Source organism: Meles meles, chromosome 13 (genome assembly GCF_922984935.1).
Source record: "Meles meles chromosome 13, mMelMel3.1 paternal haplotype, whole genome shotgun sequence".
Taxonomy (NCBI): Eukaryota; Metazoa; Chordata; class Mammalia; order Carnivora; family Mustelidae; genus Meles; species Meles meles.
Window position 1 is genome coordinate 56,831,859 of NC_060078.1, and position 27,513 is coordinate 56,859,371.

The 27,513-nt window shown below is 40.1% G+C and overlaps 1 protein-coding gene across 5 annotated transcripts in view; it reads right to left on the minus strand.

The window, feature by feature from the left end:
• Positions 1-1,270: 1,270 nt before the first annotated feature.
• ARHGAP19 (Rho GTPase activating protein 19) overlaps positions 1,271-27,513 on the minus strand; it is a 64,302-nt gene continuing 38,059 nt past the window's right edge. For all 5 annotated transcript variants that reach the window (XM_046027921.1, XM_046027917.1, XM_046027919.1 and 2 more), the window contains 6 exons: positions 24,597-24,662; positions 21,858-22,049; positions 15,123-15,221; positions 9,781-9,891; positions 9,205-9,283; positions 1,271-5,044 (listed from right to left, as the gene is read on the minus strand). In XM_046027921.1, coding sequence (XP_045883877.1) covers positions 5,034-5,044; positions 9,205-9,283; positions 9,781-9,891; positions 15,123-15,221; positions 21,858-22,049; positions 24,597-24,662 — 558 coding nt within the window. In that variant the 3' untranslated portion in view covers positions 1,271-5,033. The remainder of the gene's footprint in view (positions 5,045-9,204; positions 9,284-9,780; positions 9,892-15,122; positions 15,222-21,857; positions 22,050-24,596; positions 24,663-27,513) is intronic.

The following is a 27,513-nucleotide window of genomic DNA, read 5'->3' on the forward strand; positions in this document are numbered from 1 at the left end:
TGTGTGTGTGTTTTAAGAGTCTCCATGCTTCACTCTCAAGAAAAAGACAGGGCTCCTTTCTTTACAATAAATGAGTGGGTCCTGGGGGATTAGGAGAGGAACTGACAGTCTGAGCAGCACCTAGAGAGCCAATATGGAAAAAAAAAAAAAAGGAGCACGTAGATAGATAATGGAGCAAAGACAACTGCAGGGTTTTTATCTGTGCTCTAGATTTAAGTAACTCTTTTGTTATCAAAAATAACTATGTTAGCATCAATAACCTGCTGATTATAAAATGCATTCTTGGCAGAGAGGGGGAATTAACATCTAATGAACACTTGCCATCTGCCAGGCACTGTACAAGGCTAGTGATTCTCTGTATTTTAGTGGTCAAGAACTCCTCTGGGATTCTTGTGGAAACTATAAAATCTTTCCCTTAGAAAAACTCAAATGAACACAAAATTTTACAAAGAATCACAAGGGCAAACAATGTTCCAAAGCATAATCACAGACTCCAGATTAAAACCCTTTGTGTTAAGCCCTTAAGATCCCAGAGCATGTCATTATTGAGACAAGATACCATTATCCCCACCTTACAGATGAGGGGCCATCCCTAAGGTCACATACTAAAGTGGCAGAAACATTTCAGACAGAGTTGTCTGAATACTACTTGCTGTCCTAGATAAAAATGTCATTTGATTTTTACTGTTATTATAACTGTCACTCCTTATTTTTAAACAAAGAAGTAAGATTCTGTGAGAAACTGAAACCTGTACAAAATATTCTAGACTCAGCCACAGGACATCAGAAAGCTCAGAATTCCCAGGGGTTCCAGTACCATTTCCTATCAGCCAAAAGCCCCACTCCTCCTGAACTCACCTGCCCAGAAAGGAAACAAGCCAAAGAGGTGCTTTTCTTAGTCAGGTTTCATAAGCCTCAGAACAAGAAGCAACCTGTCAATAATATCTCAATAAAACTAGGGGGAAATTTTTTTTTAAAGATTTTATTTATTTATTTGATAGACAGAGATCACAAGTAGGCAGAGAGGCAGGCAGAGAGAGAGGAGGAGGCAGGCTCCCTGCTGAGAAGAGAGCCCAATGTGGGGCCCAATCCCAGGACGCTGGGATCATGACCTGAGCCAAAGGCAAAGGCTTTAACCCACTGAGCCACCCAGGCGCCCCTAGGGGGAAATTTTTTTAAGAGGCAACTTCTCTTTAAGATAATCTATTCATCAAAATGGGAATTGAGAGACCAGTCAAAGCCTATGGATATGAAACAAAAGAAATTTAATTTCAGAATATTACATGAATAACAAAGACAATGCATAGGATTGTTTCTTTACAGTTACATATATATATATGATATATAATCAAATAAGAATGAAAGACAAAAAATGGTGATACAGTTAAGAAACCTTGTTTCACTTGCTGAGCAAGCTCAGGGAGAGCCAAGGGCGACCTCTGCCACAAAAGGCCCTGGGGAGGGAGTGTTTTTCCCAACAGGCTCTGCCAGTCTCCCAGTGTCTGGTAGAGTGCTCAATGGCTCTTCAGCACCCCGGCTGTGGCCTCGCATACTCTAGTTTCCATGGCAACCCAAGCACTCAGGCTATTATGTACTCACCTCCTCACTAGCCCCTCCACTGACTCTCCACGAGTGGAAAGATGTCGGTTGGCACTGGCTGCCTGGGAAAACTAGCTTTTCCGTGAGGAGTTTTAGATTGGGTTAATTACCACTGGTTTGAAAAGCTTGTCCATTTTAGGGACCCAAATTTTCCCCAAATTCTACAGTAATCTTGCCAAATGCCAATACCCAGGTTTAGATCAAGGTCCTGTCTTCAGTATAAAAGCTTCAGGATGGAGGGGACAGGGATGAGGATCTCCCTGGGAAAAGGAGTTCTATTTAGAAAAGCCCTTCCAGCATCTGTGTGAGGCCCTGTACGATGTAAGAAAGCAGGGAGAGTCTAGAGAAGTCTGTTGCCAAAGATGGCTTCCCTGGCTATGCATGGGCCACGCGGCTGGTCACTGCAGGGCACAGGTGCAAGGACCACAGGTTCTCTGTATCCAAACAGAGGCTCCTGGGAGGGAAGCTGCCCCAAACCACCACTGTCCAGGCGGAGAGAAGGGATTTGCTGGCTTCCTTACGACCCAAGAAAACGGCCACCTCTGGATCACCCAGCAGTCACCAGAGTCAACTGCCCTGTACTACTCCATTTCCTAAGGGTACTCCCGAGAAGGACATTTAGGGTGAAGAGCTGGGGAAGGCGCAGCTGCGGTTTGTTTGTTACAATTCGTTAAGTACCAGCTCCTTGAACATGTTCTGGCACTCAGGTACAATCAGTATCTCCTACCTTTCCCTGTGGCACTGGAGTTTTCAAACCAGATTCCCTGGTCCCAGGGCAAAAGTCTATCGCACTAAAAGGTTAGAAACTCCAGTGTCTATGGTTTTCCCGGTGATCTGAGTTGAGGAGGTGCTCTGCGTCTTCACGCTTATGCCCACTGGCACGAAAACACTGCCCATCAGAACCATCACAACCGACCACAGAAATAAATGAAATGTTAAAAGCCATAAAAGGAGGCATTTCCAAAGAGACTGTTCCAACATGAAAAATAAACATATCAGATTAAAAAAAATGTATAGATTTAAAAAACTGTTAAATACTGGCTCAAAAATATCCACCCACCAAGTCAAAAGGGAGACAGTACCTTGCTGTGGCAAATGATAAAGGGCTTTTGTCTTATAGTTAGTTCTCCGTAAAATTCCACAGGATTGGAACACTTACATATTGCAAGACAGAAAGTTATGCTGTTTATTTCTCAAATTTGGATTCCAACTAGATCACAGCTTCAACTTAAAAATGACCTATCACACCCTTTAAGCAAGGGAAAATATATTTAATAAATAACTTAAATGAAATACACATGCTCAAATTCACACACAAAGTGCCCAAGGGGGCGAGCTATACAAAAGCATGTGTGCGTGGCAAGCACCTCTCCCACCACTCTAGGCCCGGCACACTTCCCTGGGGTACCAACCCATTCAACCAGAGAAAGTCTCCTAAGTCTTAGCTGCCTCCTCAAATAGAAGCCCAGGACAAAGCTGGTGACAGGAAGGTATAAGGTCACTGCTCTGCGCTCTCCACCTGATGCCACGCCATTCTGAGAGGAACGACTTAGTAAAGAAAGGAAGCTTCGGGTTAGGGAGAACACTATTTCAGTCTGATCCTATCAAAAGCAGTCTCTGTCTGCATTCACTTGTAGCTGGTGCTTATTTTCTCAATAAGGAAAAGTCAACTGGAAACCTACACAAATAAATTTGCTAACAAGTATTTTTAAGAAAGACATAAAAATGCTCTAGAGAAAGGGCCTTCTAAGAGGCTTATACTCCTCACCATCTGTTGTTCACAATCCATCGAGCTGGAAGGCCAAATCTACGCTTCTCTTCACTATTGTTGGAGTAGCCAATGAGACAAGAAGTATGGAAGAGAGGACTGACAGCTGGACACAAAACCAAACCGTGCTCCGCCAGCAACATCCTCCGTTTCAGCAGAAACGCAGCTTTTTCAAGAGTTTAAAGGTAACAAGTCCCACTTTGCTGGGCAGCCGCTCCCCAGGAGCCTGACTGGGCTCTGGCACAGGGTGAGGGCAGCTCAACGGCTCCACAGAGCAGGCCAGCTCAAATGCTCCTGCCACTGGCCACACGCCCTCAGGCAGTGAGTATTTACACCAGATCAAAGCCACGCTGCTGCTTACCTCTAACACACACGAACATCCTCAACCCCGCCAAAGCCCCAGCCTCACCTCCAAACTACTCCTGTGCCCACCTTGACAAGGAGAGGGGCGGTGCGGCAACCCTCCTCCAACACTGGTGATCATGCACAACCGCTTCTAAAGGAGAATGTGCTCTTTCAAATCCTCTCAGCCCTGCAGAGTGACGCGCTCTTCCTCCCAGGGACTCCAGCTTGCCCTCGGTGGATAGTCTGGTCTGCACACCTGATCCCTTAGAAGGATGCAATATAATCCCACCCACCAGCAGTCACCCTGGACATAAAACCAGCTGGTCCCATCCTAATCACACTCCAGAGTTTCCAGTACATTCAGATATTTCAGCAAATCTCTATTGAGCCGTTGGTGACTTCCCTTGAGTCACAGGGATCTGGCACAGAATATTGGCACCAGAGATGTTTTAGGTGAGGGGAGACTGAATGAAGGAGACGAGTTTGGCAACCACACAATTACTTTGGCACCACGGAGGAAAGGGGAAGAGAGGAAAGGAGGGAGGAGGGACAAAGTTTAATAACTGACATTTGTTAAAATATGGTATCATTCTGAATTCTCCTTTTTCAATAACGCAGGTCAAATATCCTACACTCTCAGGTCCAAGAAATTATTTTTGTAATTCCAAGGAAGCTGGAAGTTCTTTGGACTAATGGTATTGAGGAATACAGCCTCATGAGATCAAGAGCTTTCCCAAAGCTTATGGTGAAAAAACAAGGGAAAGATATCTGTCTTAGGCATAATTTAGATGACCTATCCAAAAAATGGCTTTAAAAAAACAAACAACAAATTAACAAGAAACAACCAAAATAACACCCATACTATCAAAACAGAGAAAAGCTCCAGTTAAAAAAAGTATCAATCCACCAGGACTGACAGCACTTTAAAAAACAACAACAACAACAAAACAACTGGTAGTTGAGAGAACTTTCAGATTTTTAAAAAATAATATCTGCTAAAACAAATACATGGAATGAGCACTGGAGCCCAGCTGGTTCTGCCCATTTACTGTGCTGTGTGAGCTGGCTGGCTGCTTAGTGGTTTCCCCACAATGCTTTCAAAGACAGAGAAAGAGAGAGATGCCAGCAACCATTCAGTAGACAGAGTCTGCAGACATTATCCAGTGAGTGTGGTTAGAGGTATCAGTCAGGTCACAGGATTAGTTGACTTTCACAATGCTAAACGCAGCAAGCTGCAAGTCCAAGCTTCTCTGTGAGCAGTAATGATGTCGGCCCACTAAAGAGGAAATTCCGGGTGGACAACAGGAGCACTCTGGATCCTTCAGAGGAATCCTAGGTTGAAGAAAAAACAAGAATATTAAGCACATTCATAAATATTTCTTTTTGCAATCATCCCACCTGAAAGCTAGCGAGGCTGTACTTAATATTTTCTACAAACTGAGGATTAAAGATTAAATTTATGACTTCTTAAAAAAAATGAATAAATAAATAAATTTATGACATCTACCAAGTAATTATTACTTTGTCTATGTGCCCTTATCTCAGTGCATTAAAACAACTTAATGGCAATAACAGCTACCGCTGTACTAAGTGCATATTTTGCACCAGACTCTGCTCTGAGTTCCTTGTGTACATGATCTCATTTATCTTCACAACAATCTGTGCATGAGATAAAGCTCTTGCCATGTTACAAGTGAAGAATCTGAAGCCTACACAAATTAACTTTCCCCAAGATAAATAGATACAAGCAGAAAAGCTGGGAGTTGAACCAAAGCCTAAGTGAATGCAGAGCTTTTGGCCTTCCCACCACTATGCCTCTTGCCAGCAAATGTTTACTAAATGCCTAGTAGATGCAAGGCACTGTCAGCACCAGAAGGAAGAGAAGAACAGAAAACAGGAAGTCACAAACCTATTCTTAAATCTGGCCCTTGTCTTCCAGAAGAGAAACTAGCTACAGATACCAGACAATACATGTGAAGTCAATAACTACAATAAATCATACTAAATGTCAATGTTTTAGTAGCATCAATAAGCAACAGAAAAGGTACATCTGGCTGGATTAGCCAAAGAAGGTTTCAAAGAGGAGGTGTGGTTTAGGTTGGGCTTTGAAGAATGGGTAAGGTTCTCACTACTGAAAATAATGCCCATGAATAAGAAGGTGCTAAATCAGGAGTTCTAATCTGGGAGTAAGTTTGCCCTCTCCTCCCTAGGAGATACGTGGCGATGTTTGGAGGCATTCTGGTTATCTGAACTGAGGGAAGAAAGGTGCCCCGGCATCTAATGGGTAGAGACCAGGGGAAGCTGCTAACCATGGTACAATGTACAAGGCAGCTCCCCACAACAAAGATCTGACCCAAAATGTCCACAGTGCCACATCGAGAAGCCCTATGCTAAAGAAATGCCTTTATGGAGTATGCTCTTGATGATGATAAAATTACATTATTGCCTTCAAATAATATTGCTTTTACAAGATCACCATCAAAAACCTCCAGTTAGGGGCGCCTGGGTGGCTCAGTGGTTTAAGCCGCTGCCTTCGGCTCAGGTCATGATCTCAGGGTCCTGGGATCGAGTCCCGCATCGGGCTCTCTGCTCGGCAGGGAGCCTGCTTCCCTCTCACTCTCTCTGCCTGCCTCTCTGCCTACTTGTATCTCTCTCTGTCAAATAAATAAATAAAATCTTTAAAAAAAAAAATTAAAAAAAAAAAAAACCTCCAGTTATATTCAATGCATAAAAGAATTAGATGGCAGGTTAGTGGATCTGGGGCCTTGGAAACTGGAAGAGAGTTCAGATCTGGAGATGCAGGTCTGGGAGCAGTTATCCTACAGAGAAAATAGAGCTGTGGGTTAGCCCAAGTTGCTGAGAGGTAAAAGCAAGAGCAGACATAAGCAGAGAATTCAAGATAGGACACTTAAAAACACAAAGAGGAGGGGCGCCTTGGTGGCTCAGTCAGTGAAGCGTCCAACTCTTGGTTTCACTCAGGTTGTAATCCTGGGCTGGGGAGAGTGAACCCTTTATTAGGCTCTGGGTTCAGCACGGGTCTTCCTGTCTGTCCCCTTCTGCTCCTCCTCAACCCCACTCACGTACTCTCTCTCTCAAATAAATAAAATCTAAAAAAATAATAAAATGAAGAGGGGAGGGGTAGGCCAGCAGTAGTAAGCTACCACAGAGATGGAAAAGTCACAAGGAAGAACAAGAATAAGGTAGCATCATGACAATCAAGGCAAGCCTTTCGGGCTATAGGAGGTGACCAAGGAGAGAACAAAATGGAAATGTCACTGCCTAATCTAATTCCAAATGTTCGTTATCTATAGACCCCCACTTTTCTGAATCACTAACTTTTTTTTTTTTTTTTTTTTTTTTTTTTCTAATTTTAAAGTAGGCTCCATGTACGACGTTCAGGGCAGGGGGACTGAACTCAACCCTGAGATCAAGAGTCGCATACTCTGTTGACCAATCCCAGCTGGGCACACCTGATTCACTAACATTTTTGAGAATCTAATAAAACTATACGTTCTGTCCTCCAAAAAGGCACCTACACATAAAACGACATCAACAATATCAGGAACTTGAGGGGTGCCTGTGTGGCTCAGTGGGTTAAAGCCTCTGCCTTCAGCTCAGGTCATGATCTCAGGGTCCTGGAATCAAGCCCCGAATCGGGCTCTCTGCTCTCTGTTCAGCAGGGAGCCTCTGCCTGCTTCTCTGCCTACTTGTGATCTCTCTCTCTCTGTCAAATAAATAAATAAAACCTTAAAAACAACAACAATAACAACATCAGGAACTTGATCAGAGCCCTTAGGAGGTCCACACATAACAGCTCAAGAATCCCAGGTCTAAATCTTTTTTTTTTTTTTTTTTAAGATTTTATTTATTTATTTGTCAGAGAGGGAGAGAGAGAGAGAGTGAGCGAGCACAAGCAGGGGTAGGGGCAGAGGGAGAAGCAGGCTCCCCGCTGAGCAGGGAGCCCAATGTGGGACTTGATCCCAGAACCCTGGGATCATGACCTGAGCCGAAGGCAGATGTTTAACCGACTGAGCCACCCAGGTGTCCCTGCTCTAAATCTTCTTGCTAAAATGAAGTTGGCTTATTTCCTTAATGCATTTCTCTCTCCTCAAAGTATAACTGTCAATATAAAAAGCCTTACCATTTCTTGATTCTTTTTTTTTTTTAAGATTTTATTTATTTATTTGACAGAGAGCCTGAGTGAGAGAGATCACAAAGGGAGAGGGAGAAGATTCCCTAAGCAGGGAGCCCAACACAGGGCTCGATCCCAGAACCCTAGCATCATGACCTGAACCGAAGGCAGATGCTTAACTAACTAAACGGAGCTACTCAGGCTCCCTTTATATTATTTTCAAAAAGGAAAGGTATATATGTCTGATACAAAACAATGTATCCTTCAAAAATAACTTAAACTTAGGTTTGATTCACCACACCCAAGTAGAAATACTTAGACACACATAACTCAAACACCCAACTCCCCTCAATCAGACAGCCCTGCCTACAAGTCAGAAGCAAGATGGAAAGAAAAAAGTGCTAAGATAATTCATTCAAGGATAAGGACTGAGACTCTACCAAAATCTAATCTTCTAGAGAAGAATAAAGATTTCTCCATAAGGACTGGACTTTAAGTTCTCTTCCTACTGCTGATGTCTCAAATCATAATTAAGCTCATGTCTCAGCAGTAAAAAGCACATGTCAAACCAGGGATCACTTCATCAGTCATGTTCTCTCTAGTCGTAACTATTGTTACTTGTTAATGCTTCTAAAACATTATTTCAATTAAGATTCATAAGAAATCTGTGAACTTAATATAACTATTATCCTTATTTTCAGAGGAAGAGACAGGCTCAGAGAGAATGAATCGTTTTCCTGGGCCAGACGAAAGATGACTCAAATCAGGTCTAACAGCAAATCCCATGGTCCTCCCCGTGGACCACACGGCTTCTTCAGAGGAAAGTACAGCAGCCGCTGCCTTTTACCAGGAGAGCCTGGGGCAACTGGCACTCTCCACGCCAAATAATCTTTTTTGTTCTAAGTATCCTCAAAAATAAGTTGTATGAAAAAAAATACGTTGTACAATGTGATTTCCAGGATCCGTCAGCTGTTTATTAGCTGGAAAGCCTCACTGAAGTCTACACAGAAAAAGAACATAGCTATTCCATGTTTATGGAGCATATTCTTAGCACTTCTGTACTTGGTTTCACAAATTAGTTTACACTTGCTTTTAATTTGCTTAACAAGTGTTCTTAAGATTTCTTTCACATTGTCCCATCTGTCCAAGAATGCAGAGACTGTGTGGGTCTGTCTTCACAGCTCTACCCCTCAGCACCTGGGACAGTGCTGAGCAGATGATCAATAACCATCTGCTGAAAAAGACCAGCTTGGCAACCTGACGTTGCTTCTGACACTGGGAATTCAAACACTATGACTGACGGACTAGACACAGAAAGGACTTACGCTCGGTAAGAACACAGAATAAGTACAATCAGTACCTTTTTTCCCTTCTTTCTTCCCCTCAGGCCATTTCAATCTTGTTGGTGTCATCGTGACAGCTGGAGAGCCAGAAAATAACTGTAACAAGAACATTTTATAGTGGCTTAAATTTGCTAATGTCATTCCTACAGACAGACTTTACTAACAGAATTATTTGCTTGTTCAATTTCCATGTGAAGAGTTTTACTGAGGCTGATTATATTTATATATCATTAGTCTTAACTGATTTTATTGCTGGCTTAATGAAGCCACATGTGTGGGGCCTGAAGAAGGACTACCCAACAGATACCGCAGTGCCAGCCAGGCCCATCTCAAAGGTACCGGCCCCACAGAGTCTCCCAGCAGGAACTATGCCCTTCAGCACTGTTTGTGGAGGTCCTTCACTGTATTTGGCATCGCCGCATATGACTGGCTATATCCTTCTGGAACTCCATGTATTTGTTTTGACCATCAGCATAAATGAAAGGATTTAGAAAAAGGCACCAGAGAAACACAGTAAAACAGGCGACATCATATCATTATTTCTCCTTTCTACAAATGTACACAAAGAGGAAGGCCAAAGAACAGTATCTTACTAAGTTCATATTTTCTTTGCTGGCTCTCTTCAATTCACCAATGGCTACAGATTCCGGAGTAGGGTACTTGTTTTTCTTTTCTGACATCATCTGATTTCCCAGGACCTTCCGCTGATTTAGGAAGAGAAAATATGTGATTTATAAAGATCTACTATATCTGTATTGTAGCTAAACTGGCTGGTCTTTAAATCTATAGTTTCTTAGTTTAAAAAAATTTCAGATTTCAAATAAATAAATTTCAGATTTCTGATAAATTCTCCCAGGCCGTCTTATACAAGGGAGGCCAAAGCATGTTACAAAAAATCCTGAAATCATTGCCTTCCTTTAGGTGATCCTTTTCCTCTACATTTGAAATAGCTGAAATATAAGAAAGTTTTACAGTTGATTTAGACTAGCTAATGCAGGCAAGTTACAGTGTGCTTCTAAGACCATTAGAAAAGGGGTGCTTGGGTGGCTCAGTGGGTTAAGCCTCTGCCTTCGGCTCGGTTCATGATCCCAGGGTCCTGGGATTGAGCCCCGCATCGGGCTCTCTGCTTGGTGGGGAACCTGCTTCCTCCTCTCTCTCTCTGCCTGCCTCTCTGCCTACTTGTGATCTCTCTCTCTCTGTCGAATAAATAAATAAAATCTTTAAAAAAAAAAAAAAAGACCATTAAAAAAAAACAGTTATTTAGCAGTATAATTTTTTTAAAAGCTTTATTTAGGGGTGCCTGGGTGGCTCAGTGGGTTAAGCCTCTGCCTTCGGCTCAGGTCATGATCCCAGGGTCCTGGGAGTGAGCCCCACATCGGGCTCTCTGCGCAACAGGGAGCCTGCTTCCCCCTCTCTCTGCCTGTCTCTCTGCCTGCTTGTGATCTCTCTCTCTCTGTCAATAAATAAATAAAATCTTTGAAAAAAAAAAAAAAGCTTTATTTATTTGACAGAGAAAGAGTACAAGTAGTGGTGGCAGGAGAGGGAGAAGCAGCCTCCCTGCTGAGTAGGGAGCCAGATGCAGAACTCGATCCCAGGACCCTGAGATCATGACCAGAGCCAAAGGCAGATGTTTAACCAACTGAGTCACTGAGGCGTTCCTAGCAGTATAATTTTTCCCCCAAAGATGTGTTGTCCCTGGCAGCTGTTAAGAGTCCCCTCCCCACTCAGGGATACTTCTGCTAGGTCCACTCTAAGACTGCTTCCCTGTCATGTCTTTGCACAGGATTAGAAAGCTTGGAGAAAGTCTTTAAGAGTTTCTAATATAGCACAAGAGCGCACAGGCCATCTTAAGGGGGTCACTTGACTATACTGTCATTCAGAGCATGACTAAAATCGCTTTCATCTCTGAATAGCTTAGAAGCTGACATAACCTACTGTAACAGCTGATAGTGACAATTCTACCATCTTTGGGGAAATCTTCCCTTTTTTTCTTTTTAGAGAATAAGTTTAAATCCCAAGAAAAAAACTTAACAAAACTAGAACATGAAACTCTGCAATATAAATCTTAGCAGCAATTTTTTAAAAGATTATTTACTTATTTATTTGACAGAGAGAGACAGCGAGAGAGGAACACAAGCAGTGGAAATGGGAGAGGGAGAAGCAGGCTTCCCGAGGAGTGGGGAGCCCAATGCAGGCCTCGATCCCAGACACTTAATGACTGAGCCACCCAGGCACCCCTCTTAGCAGCAATATTAAGAATATTCCAATATAGGGGCGCCTGAGTGGCCCAGTGGGTTAAAGCCTCTGCCTTCGGCTCAGGTCATGATCCCATGGTCCTGGGATCGAGCCCCGCATTGGGTTCTCTGCTCCGCAGGGAGCCTGCTTCCTCATCTCTCTCTCTGCCTGCCTCTCTGCCTGCTTGTGATCTCTCTGTCAAATAAATAAATAAAATCTAAAAAAAAAAAAAAAAAAAAAAAGAATATTCCAGTATAATAAATTATTTACATGAGAGAAATTCTGGAGGAAAAAGTCTAGCCCAAAAAAGGGATCAAAGGAGAATATAAATTGAATAGCTAAAACACAGAAATGCTGGCAAAATGAGACCACTACATCTTCCTTTCAGAAATCAGTTGTCACCTCAGAGTAAGCTGAAATGGGGATGCCAGGAGCCACAGGACCAGCTGTAAAACTTCTAATGAACATTTTTTAAAGAGATTTTATTTATTTATTTGAGAGAGAGAAAGAGCAAGAGAGAACACAAACAGGGAGGAAGGAGAATAAAGGAGGAGAGGGAGAAGTGGGTTCCCCACCTGAGCAAGGAACCCCATGCGGGGCCCACCCTGAGATCATGACCTGAGTCAAAGGCAGCTGCCCAACCAACCGAGACACCCAGGAGCCGCTCCAATGAACTTTTACTTTTTTCATTTTTTTTCCATTTTTTAAAAATTTTTTTATTATGTGATGTTAGTCACCACACAGTACATCTTTAGTTTTTGATGTAATGTTCCATGATTCATTATTTCCAACAAACTTTTAAAAAGACATTTCAGGGGCACCTGGATGGCTCAATCAGTTAAGCATCTGACTCTTGGTTTCCGCTCAGGTCTTGATCTCAGGGTGGTGAAATCGAGCCCCAAGTCGGGCTCTGCACTCAGTGCAGAATCTGTTCAGTGCAGAATCTATTGGAGATTCTCTCCCTCTTCCCCTCCCCCAGCTCTCTCACTCTCTCTCTGAAATAAATAAAATCTTTTAAAAAAGGGGAAAAAAAGGAAAGTATCTCCTTAAAAAAAATTAAAAAGACATTTCATTACCCTATCACTATTGAGCAGAAACAATTATCTATTAATAGCTCAAATGTCTCTTCATTCATAATGAAAATATCCTGTTTCATAAAATTCGTTCACATTTATATTTAAAATTACTGTTCTAAAATGTCTTATACTGATAGAATAATAAGCTCTTCTATAATTCTAAAGTCCTAAATTCTCTCTCCGTAAAGAAACTGGCAGCTGCCAAGAGGATACTCCATATTCACATTTCAATACATCTAGAGCCACTGCAGAACTTTCTTTCACTAGGATGAAAAAACTACACCCATCTAGCTTCAGTTAAAGAAATATTTGACTAATAACTTTTTAGTTTATTTGACTAATAACTTTTCCGTTATCAATCAGCTCAATGACAGGAAGTCAGAGGGAACGACAGACTTCCAAGTAAAATGAACCAACAAGGATATTCATTTTATGAACTACATGTCGCAGGTAAATATACTGCTAGGGTTCTAGAAAAATAAATGACTTTTTAATTATAGTAAAATATATATAACACAAAACTGACCATTTTAGCCATATTGACTGTATAGTTGAGCAGCATTAATTCCATTCATACTGTGCAACCATCACCACCAGCCATCTCCAGAACTTTTTCGTCTCCCCAATAGAACCTGGGTACCACTAGACAATAATTCCCAAGTCCCCCATACTCTTAGCCCCTGACAACCACCATTCTACTTTCTCTATGAATTGGACCATTCTAGTTATCTCATATAAGTGGAATCATATAGTACTTGTTCTTTGTGACTGGTTTATTTCATTTAACATAATGTCCTCAAGGCTCATTGATGTTGTAGTATATGTTAGAATTTCCTTTCTAAGGCCAAATGATATTCAATTGCATGATATAACAATATTTTGTTTATCCATTCACCTGTCAATAGATACTTGGAGTGGCTTCCACCCTTCACTTACTGTAAATAATGCTGCTACAAACATAGGTGTGCAAATATATGTTTATGTCCTTGCTTTCAATTCTTTTGGGTGCATACCGAGAAGTGGAACTGCTGAATATTTAATTTTTTGAGGAACTGCCATCCTGTTATCCATGACAGGTGCACTGTTTTACATTCTCACCAACAGCGCATGAGGGTTTCAATGTCTCCACATCCCCACCAACACGTGTTATTTTTCTGGCTTTTTCCATAATAGTCATCCTACTGTGACTTGCTAACTTGCCCTGGTTTTCATTTGCATTTTTCTAAAGATTAAGTGATACTGAGCATCTTTTCATTTGTACATCTTCTTGGGAGAAATGTCTAAGTTCTTTGCCTATTTTTTAATTATTTTTTCCTGTTTTTGTAAGAGTCATTATATATTCTGGACCTTAACTCCTTCTCAGACATATGTCTTACAAATGTTTTGTTCCATTCTGTGAGTTGCCTTTTCATTCTGTTGATCACAAAGGAAATTTTGATGGTAAGCAAGACTAATGCCTCAGAGGCTACTGGTCCCCACAGAATTGAGAGTGAATTCTAAATTTCTATTAATGATAATAGCTAAGACCAAAATGAGATTTAGATAATGTAGCAATGGTTAATAACAGCAACTTAAAGAAAAAAATATATATATTAATTTTATTTTTCATTTTAATCAGAGTTCCTTACTCTTGCTGGATTTATAGATTTTAATAATGTTAAAACAATTTTAAAAAGAAAAACAGCAGAACACAGAATGGTGCTTAATCTCTCTCCAAGTTAACCAGAACCTTGCCTTAGTTTATGCCTGAAAATGCGAACCCCATTATCATGTTATCTACTGCCATCTGATGGCAATATGCAGTAGCTACAAGTTCAGATCGTCCATGAGGATGTGTAAATCGAACAAGCATAGCGATGGCATCAACAGCACAGAAGCAGATACTGTACTTGTTTTAAAAAAAATACTTTTAAGTAATTTGATACAAAGGAAGAGAATATACAACTGAATTAAAATGTTAAGCTTACAAAAATTTCAGCTACCCAAAACTCACTAGCCTATCGGAAAATCCATTTCCTAACCATTTCTGTAAGTCTGTCCACTCCCTCACTTCTCCATAGCTTCTGCAAATTGTTCAGTGAACCTTGTGGCACAAAGCAAAGAACTCTCCACACTGCTCAGGAATGGGGACTCTGTCCTCAGTCCCAAAGAGAAGGAAGGACCTTTCTTTTACTCTCTAATCGTACAGCCCCTTCTCCAATTTGAAAAACAGCAAAATGCTGTAAAAATTAAAAGTTTTTCCAAATTCTATCTTTACCTTCTTACAAATGAACCCTTTACAGGATCCCAAAGAATAGAAGAAAACTGTTTATGCCTAAAAAAGTCAGACTGTTAAGCTTTCTCAAAGTCAATACTAAAAATGACAGCATGGGGACGCCTGGGTGGCTCAGTTGGTTGGGCAGCTGCCTTCGGCTCAGGTCATGATCCCAGCGTCCTGGGATCGAGTCCCACATCGGGCTCCTTGCTCGGCGGGGAGCCTGCTTCTCCCTCTGACTCTGCCTGCCAGTCTGTCTGCCTGTGATCCCTCTCTCCCTCTCTCTCTCTCTCTGACAAATAAAAAATAAAATCTTAAAAAAAATAAAAATAAAAAAATAAAAATAAAAATGACAGCATGGCATACCAACCTTAATAAGGCCACTGAAGGAACGTGAACGGGCTCTTTTCTGTACCCGAGGAGTAGAAGATTCTCGCCCTGGCGTTTGGGTCACAGACTGTTTATTAAACTAAGAGAAAACAGACATTTTATTATTATTTCCCCCCATCAAGAGCTAGGATTCTATGACAATCAATAGCTAAGTGTAAATATCCAGACAAGTCCAGGAATAAGTAAGTCTGTACACATATGGATTAGTAGGGTAGAAAGCAAATCTCAAAGGCAGAAATCATGTTGCCAAAAAAAGTCAAAATTTATTAAATTAATCTAAGGAGATGGTACTTTATTTTCCTTTTTCTTATGTAATATAAAGTTGTACGTATTACCCCTATTTTACAGATAAGGAAACCAAAACCCAGAGAGTTACGTAATTTGCCCACGATCTCAGCTGGTAATCAAGATTTCTTGGCAGAAAGTATCTTGGACATAGAGAGTGATTAGCACAACAAAAACAGTTCTTAATTTAAAATAAATTGCATACAGAATAAAGAAATTACTAAAGCTCTTTAAATGGACATCTATCATGATTGTTTGCCAGAATTATCAGAGGAAATACATCAAAATAAAAAGTGATTAATTTTATCAATATAAGCTGTTTGATAGTATCTAACATGGAGAAATGCGAGATATAAAACACTGTTATTGTCTCTATGTGGAAAACCCAGAAGTCTCCACCCCCAAATTATTAGAATTCGTATAGCAATTCAGTAATGTGGCAAGATACAATATCAATGCATAGAAATCAGCTGCTTTCTTACACATTAACAATGAAACCACAGAAAGAGAAATTAGAGAATCGATTCCATTTACAATAGCATCAAAAACCATAAGACACCTTGGAATAAACCTAACCAAAGATGTGAAGGATCTATACTCTAGGAACTTATGAAAGAAATTTAAGACACAAAACAATGGGAAAACATTCCATGCTTGTGGATCGGAAGAAAAAACACTGTTAAAATGTCTATGCTGCCCAGAGCAATCTATACTTTTAATACCATTCTGATCAAAATACCAATGGCATTTTTCAAAGTGATGGAACAAACAATCCTAAAAATTGTATGGAACCAAAGAAGACCCCAAATCGACAAGGAAATGCTGACAAAGAAAAACAAAGCTGGGGCATCATGCTGCCTGATTTCAAGCTCTATTACAAACCTGTGATCACCAAGAAAGCATGGTACTGGTACAAAAACAGACACATAGACCAATGGAATAGAATTGAGAGCTCAGATATGGACCTTCAACTCCATGGTCAACTAATCTTCGACAAAGCAGAAAAAAATATCCAGTAGAAGAAAAACAGTCCCTTCAATAAATGGTGCTGGGGGGGGCGCCTGGGTTGGCTCAGTGCGTTGGGCCTCTGCCTTCAGCTCAGTCATGATCTCAGCGTCCTGGGATAGAGCCCCGAGTCTGGCTCTCTGCTCGGTGGGGAGCCTGCTTCCCTCTCTCTGCCTGCCTCTCTGCCTACTTGTGATCTCTGTCAAATAAATAAATAAATAAATCTTTAAAAAAAAATGGTGCTGGGAAAATTGAACAGCTATATACAAAAGAATGAAACTGGATCATTCCCTTACACCATACACAAAGATAAACTCTAAATGGATGAAAGACCTTAATGTGAGACAGGGATCCATCAGAATCCTAGAGAAGAATATACGCAGTAACCTCTTTGACATCGGCCACAGCAACTTCTTTCAAAACACATGTTCAAAGGCAAGGGAGACAAAAGTGAAAATGAACTTTTGAGGCTTCATCAAGATAAAAGGCTTCTGGCATGGCAAAGGAAATAGTCAACAAAACAAATAAGCAACCCACAGAATGGGAGAAGATATTTGCAAATGACACTACAAAGATCTATAAAGAACTTCTCAAACTTAACACCCAAAAATCAGATAAGTCAAAAAATGGGCAGAAGACATGAGCAGACACTTCTCCAAAGAAGACATACAAATGGCTATCAGACACATGAGAAAGTGTTCTCATCATTAGCCATCAGGGAAATTCAAATCAAAACCACACTGAGATACCACCTTACACCAGTTAGAATGGCAAAAATTGACAAGGCAAGAAACAACAAATGCCAGAGAAGTTGTGGAGAAAGGGGAACCCTCTTACATTATTGGTGGGAATGCAAATTGGTGCAGCCACTTTGGAAACCAGTGTGGAGGTTCATCAAAAAATTAAAAATAGGGGCGCCTGGGTGGTTCAGTGGTTTAGGCCGCTGCCTTCTGCTCAGGTCATGATCTCAGGGTCCTGGATCGAGTCCTACATCCGGCTCTCTGCTCTGCAGGGAGCCTGCTTCCCTCTCACTCTCTCTGCCTGCCTCTCTGCCTACTTGTGATCTCTCTCTGTCAAATAAATAAATAAAATCTTTAAAAAAAAAAAATTAAAAATAGAGCTACCCTATGACCCAGCAATTGCACTACTGGGTATTTAGTCCAAATATACAGACATAGTGAAAAGAAGGGCAATATACAACCCAATGTTCATAGTAGCAATGTCCACAATACCCAAAATCTGGAAAGAGCTAAGATGCCCTTCAAAAGACGAATGGATAAAGAAGATGTGGTCCATATATACAATGGAATATTACTCAGCCATCAGAAATGGCTGAATATCCAACTTTTGCATCAACATGGATGGGACTGGAGAAGATTATGCTAAGTGAAATAAGTCAAACAGGGGCACCTGGGTGGCTCGGTGGATTAAGCCGCTGCCTTCGGCTCGGGTCATGATCTCAGGGTCCTGGGATTGAGCCCCACATCGGGCTCTCTGCTCTGCAGGGAGCCTGCTTCCTCCTCTCTCTCTCTGCCTGCCTCTCTGCCTACTTGTGATCTCTCTCTCTGTGAAATAAATAAATAAAATCTTTAAAAAAAAAAAAGAAAGAAGTCAAACAGAGAAAGTCAATTATCATATGGTTTCACTTATTTGTGGAACATAAGGAAGAGCATGGAGGACACTAGCTAGGAGAAGGGAAAAATATAGGGAGAAAAATCAGAATGGGAGACAAACCATGAGAGACTATGGTCTCTGGGAAACAAACTGAGGGTTTTAGAAGGGAGGGTAGTGGGAGGGATGGGTGAGCCTGGTGATGGGTATTAAGGAGGGCATGCATTGCATGGAGCACTGGGTATTATACATAAACAACGAATCATGGAACACTACATCAAAAACTAATGATGTACTGTATGGTGACTCACAACACAATTTTTTAAAAAACCACTGTATTGTCTTATTTAATGCTTTGATTAGCCATTCATCTCCCCAGTTAAAAAATAATGACCTAGTACTTAATTCTTCTATATATCTGCTTTTTCTAACTATAGTTTTTAAATACGTGAATTGTAATTTTGCAAATTTTTATCAGTTCAGATTCAGTTCTGGAGCTTTAAAAAAATGACAATTTTCATACATATTATACGGGTACCAAAAAGTTCTCAAAGTTAATTATCAGAAAATTTAGTCACTTCTAAAGAGCTTAGAAAGCAAGCATCCCTCCTGGATATATTGAAACAACTGACAAACCATCATTTCTGATAATGTTGACCAGGTACAGTAAGAGGGGCTCTCTTGTATCCAGCTGGCTGGAGCATCAACAGTTTCCTAGGAAGCTGTTTAGCAATGTGTGTCCAGAGTCTTTTCAAAACACATACTATAGTCCCTTTTATTCATGATTTTGCTTTCTGAGGTTTGTTACCATAATCAACCACAGTCCAGAAGCAGATGGTCCCCCTTCTGATGTATTTTCAGAAGGTCAGTAGTAACTTAATGCTATGTCACAATGCCTATATCATTCAGCTCACTTCAGCTAATCACATAAGCATTTTACCATCTTTTTTTTTAAAGATTTTATTTATTTATTTGACAGACAGAAATCTCAAGTAGGCAGAGAGGCAGTCAGAGAGAGAGGAGGAGGCAGGCTCCTCGCTAAGCAGAGAGCCCAATGCAGGGCTCGATCCCAGGACCCTGGGATCATGACCCAAGCCGAAGGCAGAGGCTTCAACCCACTGAGCCCCCCCAGGTGCCCCAAGCATTTTATCATCTTACATCATCACAGGAAGGGTGAGTATAGTATAGTAAACTATTTTGGAAGAAAGAACACATTCAGGTAACTTCTATTATAGTATACTGTTATACTTGTTCTATTTATTAGTTACCATTGTTAATCTCACACTGTGCCTTATTTATAAATTAAGCTTTATTTTAAGTATGTATGTATTAAAAAAATCATATATCCATGGTTTTCAGGCATATACTAGGGGGTCTCGGAATGCACCCCCCCCCCACAGATAAGGGGCAGGAATGAGTGTATTAAAAAAATACACACAACCTATGAAGTCCTTACCCAAAAACTAAATAAATAAATAAAACTAATTGGTATTCAGATCAAGTTTCTAGAACTGGATCTAACGACAAATTTATCATAAATACAGTGAACTGAGGAACATGTTCAATAACACCACAAGGGTGCAACCAGCAAAATCTAGACTGTGGGAAACAAACTATATGGTTTCTTTCACAAATAAAGGGCAGAGAGAGAGAGAATGAGTGAATATGTGTGTTTAAATGTGATATAATAACCTGGATTAGATCCTGGCACAGAAAAGGGGCATTAGCAAAAAAACTTCTAAAATCTAAATAAAATCTCTAACCTTAATAGTAATAGACCAATATTAATTTCTTAGTATTAACAATGTTAACATTAGGAGTGAAGGGTTCCCTTGGTAAAGGGTACGTGAGAATTCTTTATACTATCTTTGCAATTTTTCTCTAAATCTAAATTATGTCAAACTTAAGTTTATTCAAACAAACTTTGGCAATTTTTTAGGGGGAAAACAAAAAGAGGGGAGAGAAAGAAGGACCTATACATTAATAGGGACCCAATAGCTACATCCAGGAAAAAAAAAAATGCATACCCTTTGGTCATGCCACTTCTAGAAAAACTCTGCAATGAATATGCCTATGAAAATTTATAGGCTAAAAAATAATCTAATTCCCAAATATGTCCAATAGTAGGCAAACTGTATACACATTAGGTTATATGTGATGAAATATTACACAGTCGTTAAAAATGTTCACAGCCTTTTAACAACATAGGAAATGATCATGATATAATGTTAAAAGGATGGGAATTTTAAAAACTGAATATATATTATGATCTCAAACAAAAGAAAAAAATGTTAAATACATATATTCATGGAAAGAAAACACTCATAGAAGAAAATACTCCAAAACTTTTATCAGTGGTTATCTCAGGATGATTACAGGTGATTTTTCTTCTTTACACTCTTCTGGAGGTTGCACTGCTTCTATAGGGAATCTTTACTATTCTTATAATCACAGAGAGAAAAATCAGGAAATAGTAAAATTATAGTTTCACCAAAACAAAGCAGCAGTATTTTAAATGTAGGCAAGGAGTTCACAAGGAAGCATGAGAAAATATTTATGCTATAATGTTTAGTGAAAAAGAGAGAGAAAAGAATGTGGTATGACCCAAACTATGTAGAAATTTTTTGACAGGAAAAAGTCTGAAATACCGAAAATGTAAACCCTGGTGGGATGAATGATTTATTCTCTTCTTAACCTTCCTCATGATTTCCTATTTTTCTAAAAAGAGCAAAAATGATGTTTTTCCTTTGTATTATCTCTAACCCTCTGCTTTCTTGATGACAGAAGTCATGACACTTGGTCCTGAACTGTTGTCTTAGTTTCCAACAAGAATTAAATCACTACACTGCTTTGAAACTGCAATAATACTCAGCCAACACCCTTGAAAATTCCAGTCATAACACGATTTGCTAAATCTCAAAGTAACTTCAAAGAGCATAACAGAAAACTTCTCTTGAAGGATTCTATCAATTGTTAAGAACAGCTCAGTTCAACATTTTTCTGAGCACATGGTTATGTCTGGCCCTAAGCTTCAGATTAAGCATAAAAAAATAAAAACACAGACTTCCCTCAAGAAGGTCCCAGTTGAATAAGAAGTCAGGAGACTGACTATGCCTGTTCAGCTAAAATTCAAGAGGGACTGAGACAAAACAAATTTCCCAAGAAACTAACAAAGTCATGGGGATTTACTCAAACTACACTTTAGTCTCAAAATGGCAAATGAGAGACCTAATTTTGCTTCCATTAACTCCAAAATAAACAAACTTAGCTACCAGAATTTCTACTTTCTAATATCGAACTAGGTCCCTGAATTTATGGTGTTTTCTGACTCATTAGTAAAACTACCACTTTTGCTCTACTGTGCCAGCCACTTTACGTAGACTCTTTCTAATCCTTATATAGTCATGAAACATGGACATTTTAATTACTATTTAAAAGACAAGGAAATTGAAATCAGAAAGATTAAATTATTTGCCAAGAAAATCTTAAGGATTTAAACTCTGGAACAATATAATGCAACTGCTGGTTCTCTCTCAGCATGCTTGGTACATGACCAAAATTAGAGAAACTCTAACCATACTTGGATTCTTCTGTTTAACTCTAGAAATCCAAGAGCCTCCACTCCTTTCTGTAATGGGACAGTAGTTCAGAGACTACCATTGAGGTTCCACTGACAAGTCTGCTTTCCTGGCCAAGCCAAGCTTGGGCCAATAAGAGCCAAAAATTAAATGAGATTCTTAGCAGTATTCTTTAGTGATTCCACAACCTTGATCATATTCCAAAGCCCCACCACTGTTTCCCTGCCTTCGGGTACCTGTCTAATAAGTTGTTTCTTCTTTGCTGACTCTGGCATATTGTGAACATGTTGGAACAACTCTCTCAATGCCTCTTCTGTACGCTGCTGGGTCTCTTCCTGGTGAGAGCAGGAATCTACCCAGTTCCGTTTCTGAGATTTTGTCAATTGGAAGGACTTAGTAGGACATGAAGCTATCAGATCAAGATCATCCTAGAGAAAATTTAAAAGAAAACAAATTAATATATCCTGCAGCTTTGTTTTCAGGTTTCTACAACCCTGAAACAAAAAAGGAGGAAGAAGTGGGGAGCAAGGTATGCTCATACCTAGGAATAAGAAAAAATTTAAATAGAATTATCACATGAAAAGAAACCTACTAATTACAGACTATATTAATAGCCCACTCCCAAAATCTGCCTAGAGAACCTAAATTTATTTAGAATATTGCTACTGTAGGATGCCTGGGTGGCTCAGTTGGTTAAGCGCCTGCCTTCAGCTCAAGTCATGATCCCAGGGTCCTGGGATCAAGTCCCATATCCGGCTCCTTGCTCAGTGGGGAGCCTGGTTCTCCCTCTGCCTGCCTCTTCCCTTGCTTATGCTCACTCTCTCTCTCTCTCTTTCCCTGACAAATAAATAAAGTCTTAAAAGAAAAAAAAGAGTATTGCTACCAAAAATTATATTTATGTAAGAGTACAATTTTCAGGGACGCCTGGGTGGCTCAGTGGGTTAAGGCCTCTGCCTTCAGCTCAGGTCGTGGTCCCAGGATCCTGGGATTGAGCCCTGTGTCAGGCTCTCTGCTCAGCAGGGAGCCTGCTTCCCTTCCTCTCTCTCTGCCTGCCTCTCTGCCTACTTGTGATCTCTGTCTGTCAAATAAATAAATAAATAATCTTAAAAAAAAAAAAAAGTTCAATTGTCAAAGCTTTTTTTTTTTTTTTTAAGATTTTATTTATTTATTTGACAGACTGAGATCACAAGTAGGCAGAGAAGCAGAGAGAGAGAAAGAGAGGGCTCTCTGCTGAGCAGAGAGCCCGACTCGGGGCTCAATCCCAGGACCCTGGGATCATGACCTGAGCCGAAGGCAGAGGCTTTAACCCACTGAGCCACCCATGCGCCCCGTCAAAGCATCCTTTAATTACACATAACTCTCACTGCTTTCCTATAAGGTAGCAGGGAAAGTATCATCATTTCCATTTGATAGAAGAAAAACCTGAAGTTAAGTCCTAAGTTTAAAGTCATTTAGATACTAAAGTGACAGAGCCATCTGGAGACCAAGTGCAAAGGCTCTTGGCTGGTGCTCTTTCCTCCCTCCAGAATATGATAGAATAACTACATAACAGTCGTTAGAGGGAAAGAAACAACTCTATAAGAAAAGCTATACTGCAGTTAAACTAGTTGACTAGTTGTAGTTATACTGTTTTCCTGGTCACACCAAATATTTGCTGAATGAAAAGCAGAAACAAAGAGGAGCAGACACAAGAGCATAAGATGACAACGTAAGTTCCTAACCAAGAAAGGCTAAATAGAGATCATCAAAAAGTACTTGTGAAGTTTTTTAAACTGCTCAATTTTGAAGTTTAATAATTATATAGTCTTACTTTTTTAAAAAAGATTTTATTTATTTATTTGACAGAGAGAGAGAGAGAGTACAAGCAGGGGGAGCAGCAGAGGGAGAGGGAGAAGCAGGCTTCCCACTGAACAGGGAGCCCAGTGTGGGACTTGATCCCAGGACCCTGGGATCACCACCCGAGGCGAAGGCAGAGGCTTAACCATCTGAGCCACCCAAGTGCCCCCATAGTCTTATTAATAAATACCATAATTTGCTTTCTAAGCCCCTGTGGTCTCAAGTCTTTGAGACATTTGACAGAGTGTTACCACTGAACCTGAAACAAGAATGTATTATAGAAAACCGTGATTTATTGCTGTAAAATATTTAATACATTCGCTATTTACAACCTGTTTATATCGTATACTATAAGAATGCACAGAGGGTGAGGGGCGCCTGGGTGGCTCAGTCGCTGGGCATCTGCCTTCGGCTCAGGTCATGATCCTGGCATCCTGGGATTGAGCCCCATATCTGGCTCCCTGCTTGGCAGGGAGCCTGCTTCTCCCTCTCTAGCTCCCCCTGTGCTTGTATTCCCTCTCTCACTATCTCTCTCTGTCATAAAAAAATAAAATCTTAAAAAAAAAAAAAAAAAAAAGATGCACAGGTGCTTTATGGAACCCTTTAAGCACGCAGTCTACACCATCACTCATATGTACAGGACACCATCCAGCAGTGGTGCATCTCTGAGAGGAAACAAGATGACTATGTGGGGGCACTTTTATTTCAACATGTTACTTTCATCTCAGTCTTTCTCCTTATCTTAAACTGACTAGATAACTTTGAACAATAAAAGTAACAATATTCTGGGGCGCCTGGGTGGCTCAGTCGGTTAAGCATCTGCCTTCGGCTCAGATCATGATCCATGGTTCAAGGATCGAGCCCCACAGGAAGCCCGCTTCTCCCTCTCCCACTCCCCCTGCTTGTGTTCCTTCTCTTGCTGTCTCTCTCTCTCTCTGTGTCAGTTAAATAAATAAATAAAATCTTCAAGAAAAGCAAAAAACAGTAACAACATTTTATTTTCCATGTTCCAAAAAACATTTATTTTCCATTTTTATTTTCCATTTGCCTTTACTCTGATTTCACACTTTGTTTTAAAACTCCACTAATCTTAATTAACTCTCTCCTTGTTTGGGCTAAGATCAATTTCCTATTCTTACCTTTGATGCTTGAGTTCTGGAGCCCAAATAGTGCAATCTGGCACATTCCCGAATATAAACAGGAGCCTGGGCAGGATATAAAAAAAAAACCAAGAACAAGTAGTTAGCAGTATCTAAAATTCCTTCAGATCACAAGAATAGTGATTCTTGAAATAATCTGACTGGCAGGTTATTTCTGAAAATCAAAAGATCCTTAAAATGCCCTATTCCATAGCTTCCTTTCTCTTGCCACCAAATGGTATCTCAACAGTTTTCTGACAGGAAAACTGTTTTTGAAAAGATACTACTCTAGTTTAAAAAATCAAATATGGCATGTATATACTCAAATAAGCCAGAAACAAAAATACAGACATTTGTAGTAATGTTTATCTTTGACAAAAACTACCCCAAAAGGGGCACTTGGGTGGTTCAGTCAGTTAAGCAGGCAACTCTTGATTCCAGCTCAGGTCACGATATCAGAGACCTGGGACTGAGCCCCATGTGGGGCTCCAAGTTCAGTGGGGAGTTTGCTTGAGTTTCTCTCCCTCTGCCCCTCCACATTCACACATACGCTCTTCCTAAAGAAATAAATCTTTAAAAAAAAAAACACAAAAAACCTTACAAATTACAAGTGGTCCCTAAGTCACATTTTAAAATCACTGTACAGAAAATACCATTTAGAATTACTATGGGGTAACAAGAGACAAGAAAGAATTTAGTTTATTGATACATTGCACAGAATTCTATGACACCATACCCTGATACAATCCCAGCAGAAGTGTCAAATAATATAACTGCAATGGGAGAGAATTCAGTAACATCTAAGAAAATTACATTTGCATTTACCCTTTAACCCAGAAATCTCACTTTTGGAAAACCATCCTGATGATACATCTCCAGAAATCAAAAACATACTTGGAAGAGATTAATCGAAGATTAAACACAACCTAAATGTCTATTAATAGAGGACTGGTTGAATGAATTTTTACACATCCATACAACACAAGACTATCTAGTCATTAAAAATGAAAGAAGAGGGCAGCCCTGTCAGGACCCTTCTCACTCTTCAGAGCTTTTTCTGTATCTTCACTTAATAAACTTCTATTGCTTTACTCATAAATAAATAAATAAGAAAGAAGAGAGGGAGTAGGGACAGAAGAAATACTTTATGAACTAATAGGAGTAATTTCCAGTATCTACTGTTGAGTGAGAGTTAACAAAGAGTATATAAAGTATCTGAGTAAGAAAGAAGAGGAAATAGGAATATACATAAACACACACACACTTATTTGTTTTTACAAAAAGAAACACAAGGGGCGCTTGGGTGGCTCAGTGGGTTAAGCCTCTGCCTTTGACTCAGGTTATGATCTCAGGGTTCTAGGATCGAGCCCCGCATCAAGCACTCTGCTCAGCAGGAAGCCTACTTCCCCCTCTCTCTCTCTGCCTGCCTCCCTGCCTACTTATGACCTCTGTCTGTCAAATAAATAAATTAAATCTTTAAAAAAAAAGAAACATGAAAGAAACCAGGATATAAATGAGAAAGTAATGAAAATGGTTAGGATAATGACTGAGATTTATCTAAGTATACCTTTTTGTGAAGTTTTGACTTTTGAACCATATAAATATTCTACAGATTCAAAAAATACAAATAGGGGCACCTGGGTGGCTCAGTGGGTCAAAGCCTCTGCCTTTAGCTCAGGTCATGATCCCAGGGTCCTGGGATGGAGCCCCGCATTGGGCTCTCTACTCGGCGGGGAGCCTGCTTCCTCTCCTCTCTCTCTGCCTGCCTCTCTGCCTACTTGTGATGTCTGTCAAATAAATAAATAATGAATCTAAAAAAAAAATGAACACAAGCAGGAAAAAAAGTGAGTATATCCGTATATATGATTGATAACACAAAGAAGAAGAATTATTCTACCTAAATTTTGAAAACTGTATTCTGACTATACATATTTAGTGAGATATAGTCAGGGGAAAAAGAACTGTAAGGAAATCTTAAATCTTAAAGTTTACATAGGCTTATTTTTGAAACTAATTTTTTTAAGATTTTTTTAAAATTTTGTATTTATTTGAGAGAGAGAGCATGCACAACTGGAGGGTTGGGGCACAGATGGAGAGGGAGAAGCAGACTCCCCACTAAGTGGGAAGCCCAACATGGGGCTTGATCCAAGGACCCCAAGATCATGACCTAAGGCAAAGGCAGATGCTTAACTGACTGAGCCACCTAACCATTAGCTATTATTATAAACTATTAACTATTATTATAAAAAACTAATTTTTTATGTACTGATATTTTATATATTGAAGGATAAAGCAAATAAATTCTATTAAGAGCTGGAATTTGCAATGTGCGAAATAGGTACAAATATAAAGTAAAAGAAATCAAGAAAAAGCTCTGGAATGTTAAATATGATTGGAAATAATATGAACTAATCAGGGGCACCTGGGTGGCTCAGTGGGTTTAGGCTTCTGCCTTTGGCTCAAGTCATGATCCCAGGGTCCTGGAATCGAGCCCCTCATTGGGTTCTCTGCTCAGCAGTGAGCCTGCTTCCCCCCATCTCTTTCTCTGCCTGCCTCTCTGCCTACTTGTGATATCTGTCTGTCAAATAAATAAATAAATTCTTAAAAATATATATATATATGAACGAATCATTTCTTTAAAAGAATTTTAAGAATTTTAAACTACTTCTTGCCCTCACAGAGCCTAAAAGCAATGATACTCCAGAAACAATGAGTGTAACTAGTGTCACTCAAAGAAACCAGGGCTCCTTAAAGAAAATAAGTGATTCCAGGCCCAGGGCAGAGCAAATGCAAAGTGAGCTGGGGACATTTTTATGCCAGGAAGGAAACAGACTAATGGAGTCCTGTCAAAAAGACACAGCAGGAAGAGCTTGCAAGGGCTCTCACTGGCCAAATTTGAGACAAGTTGAAAATTAAA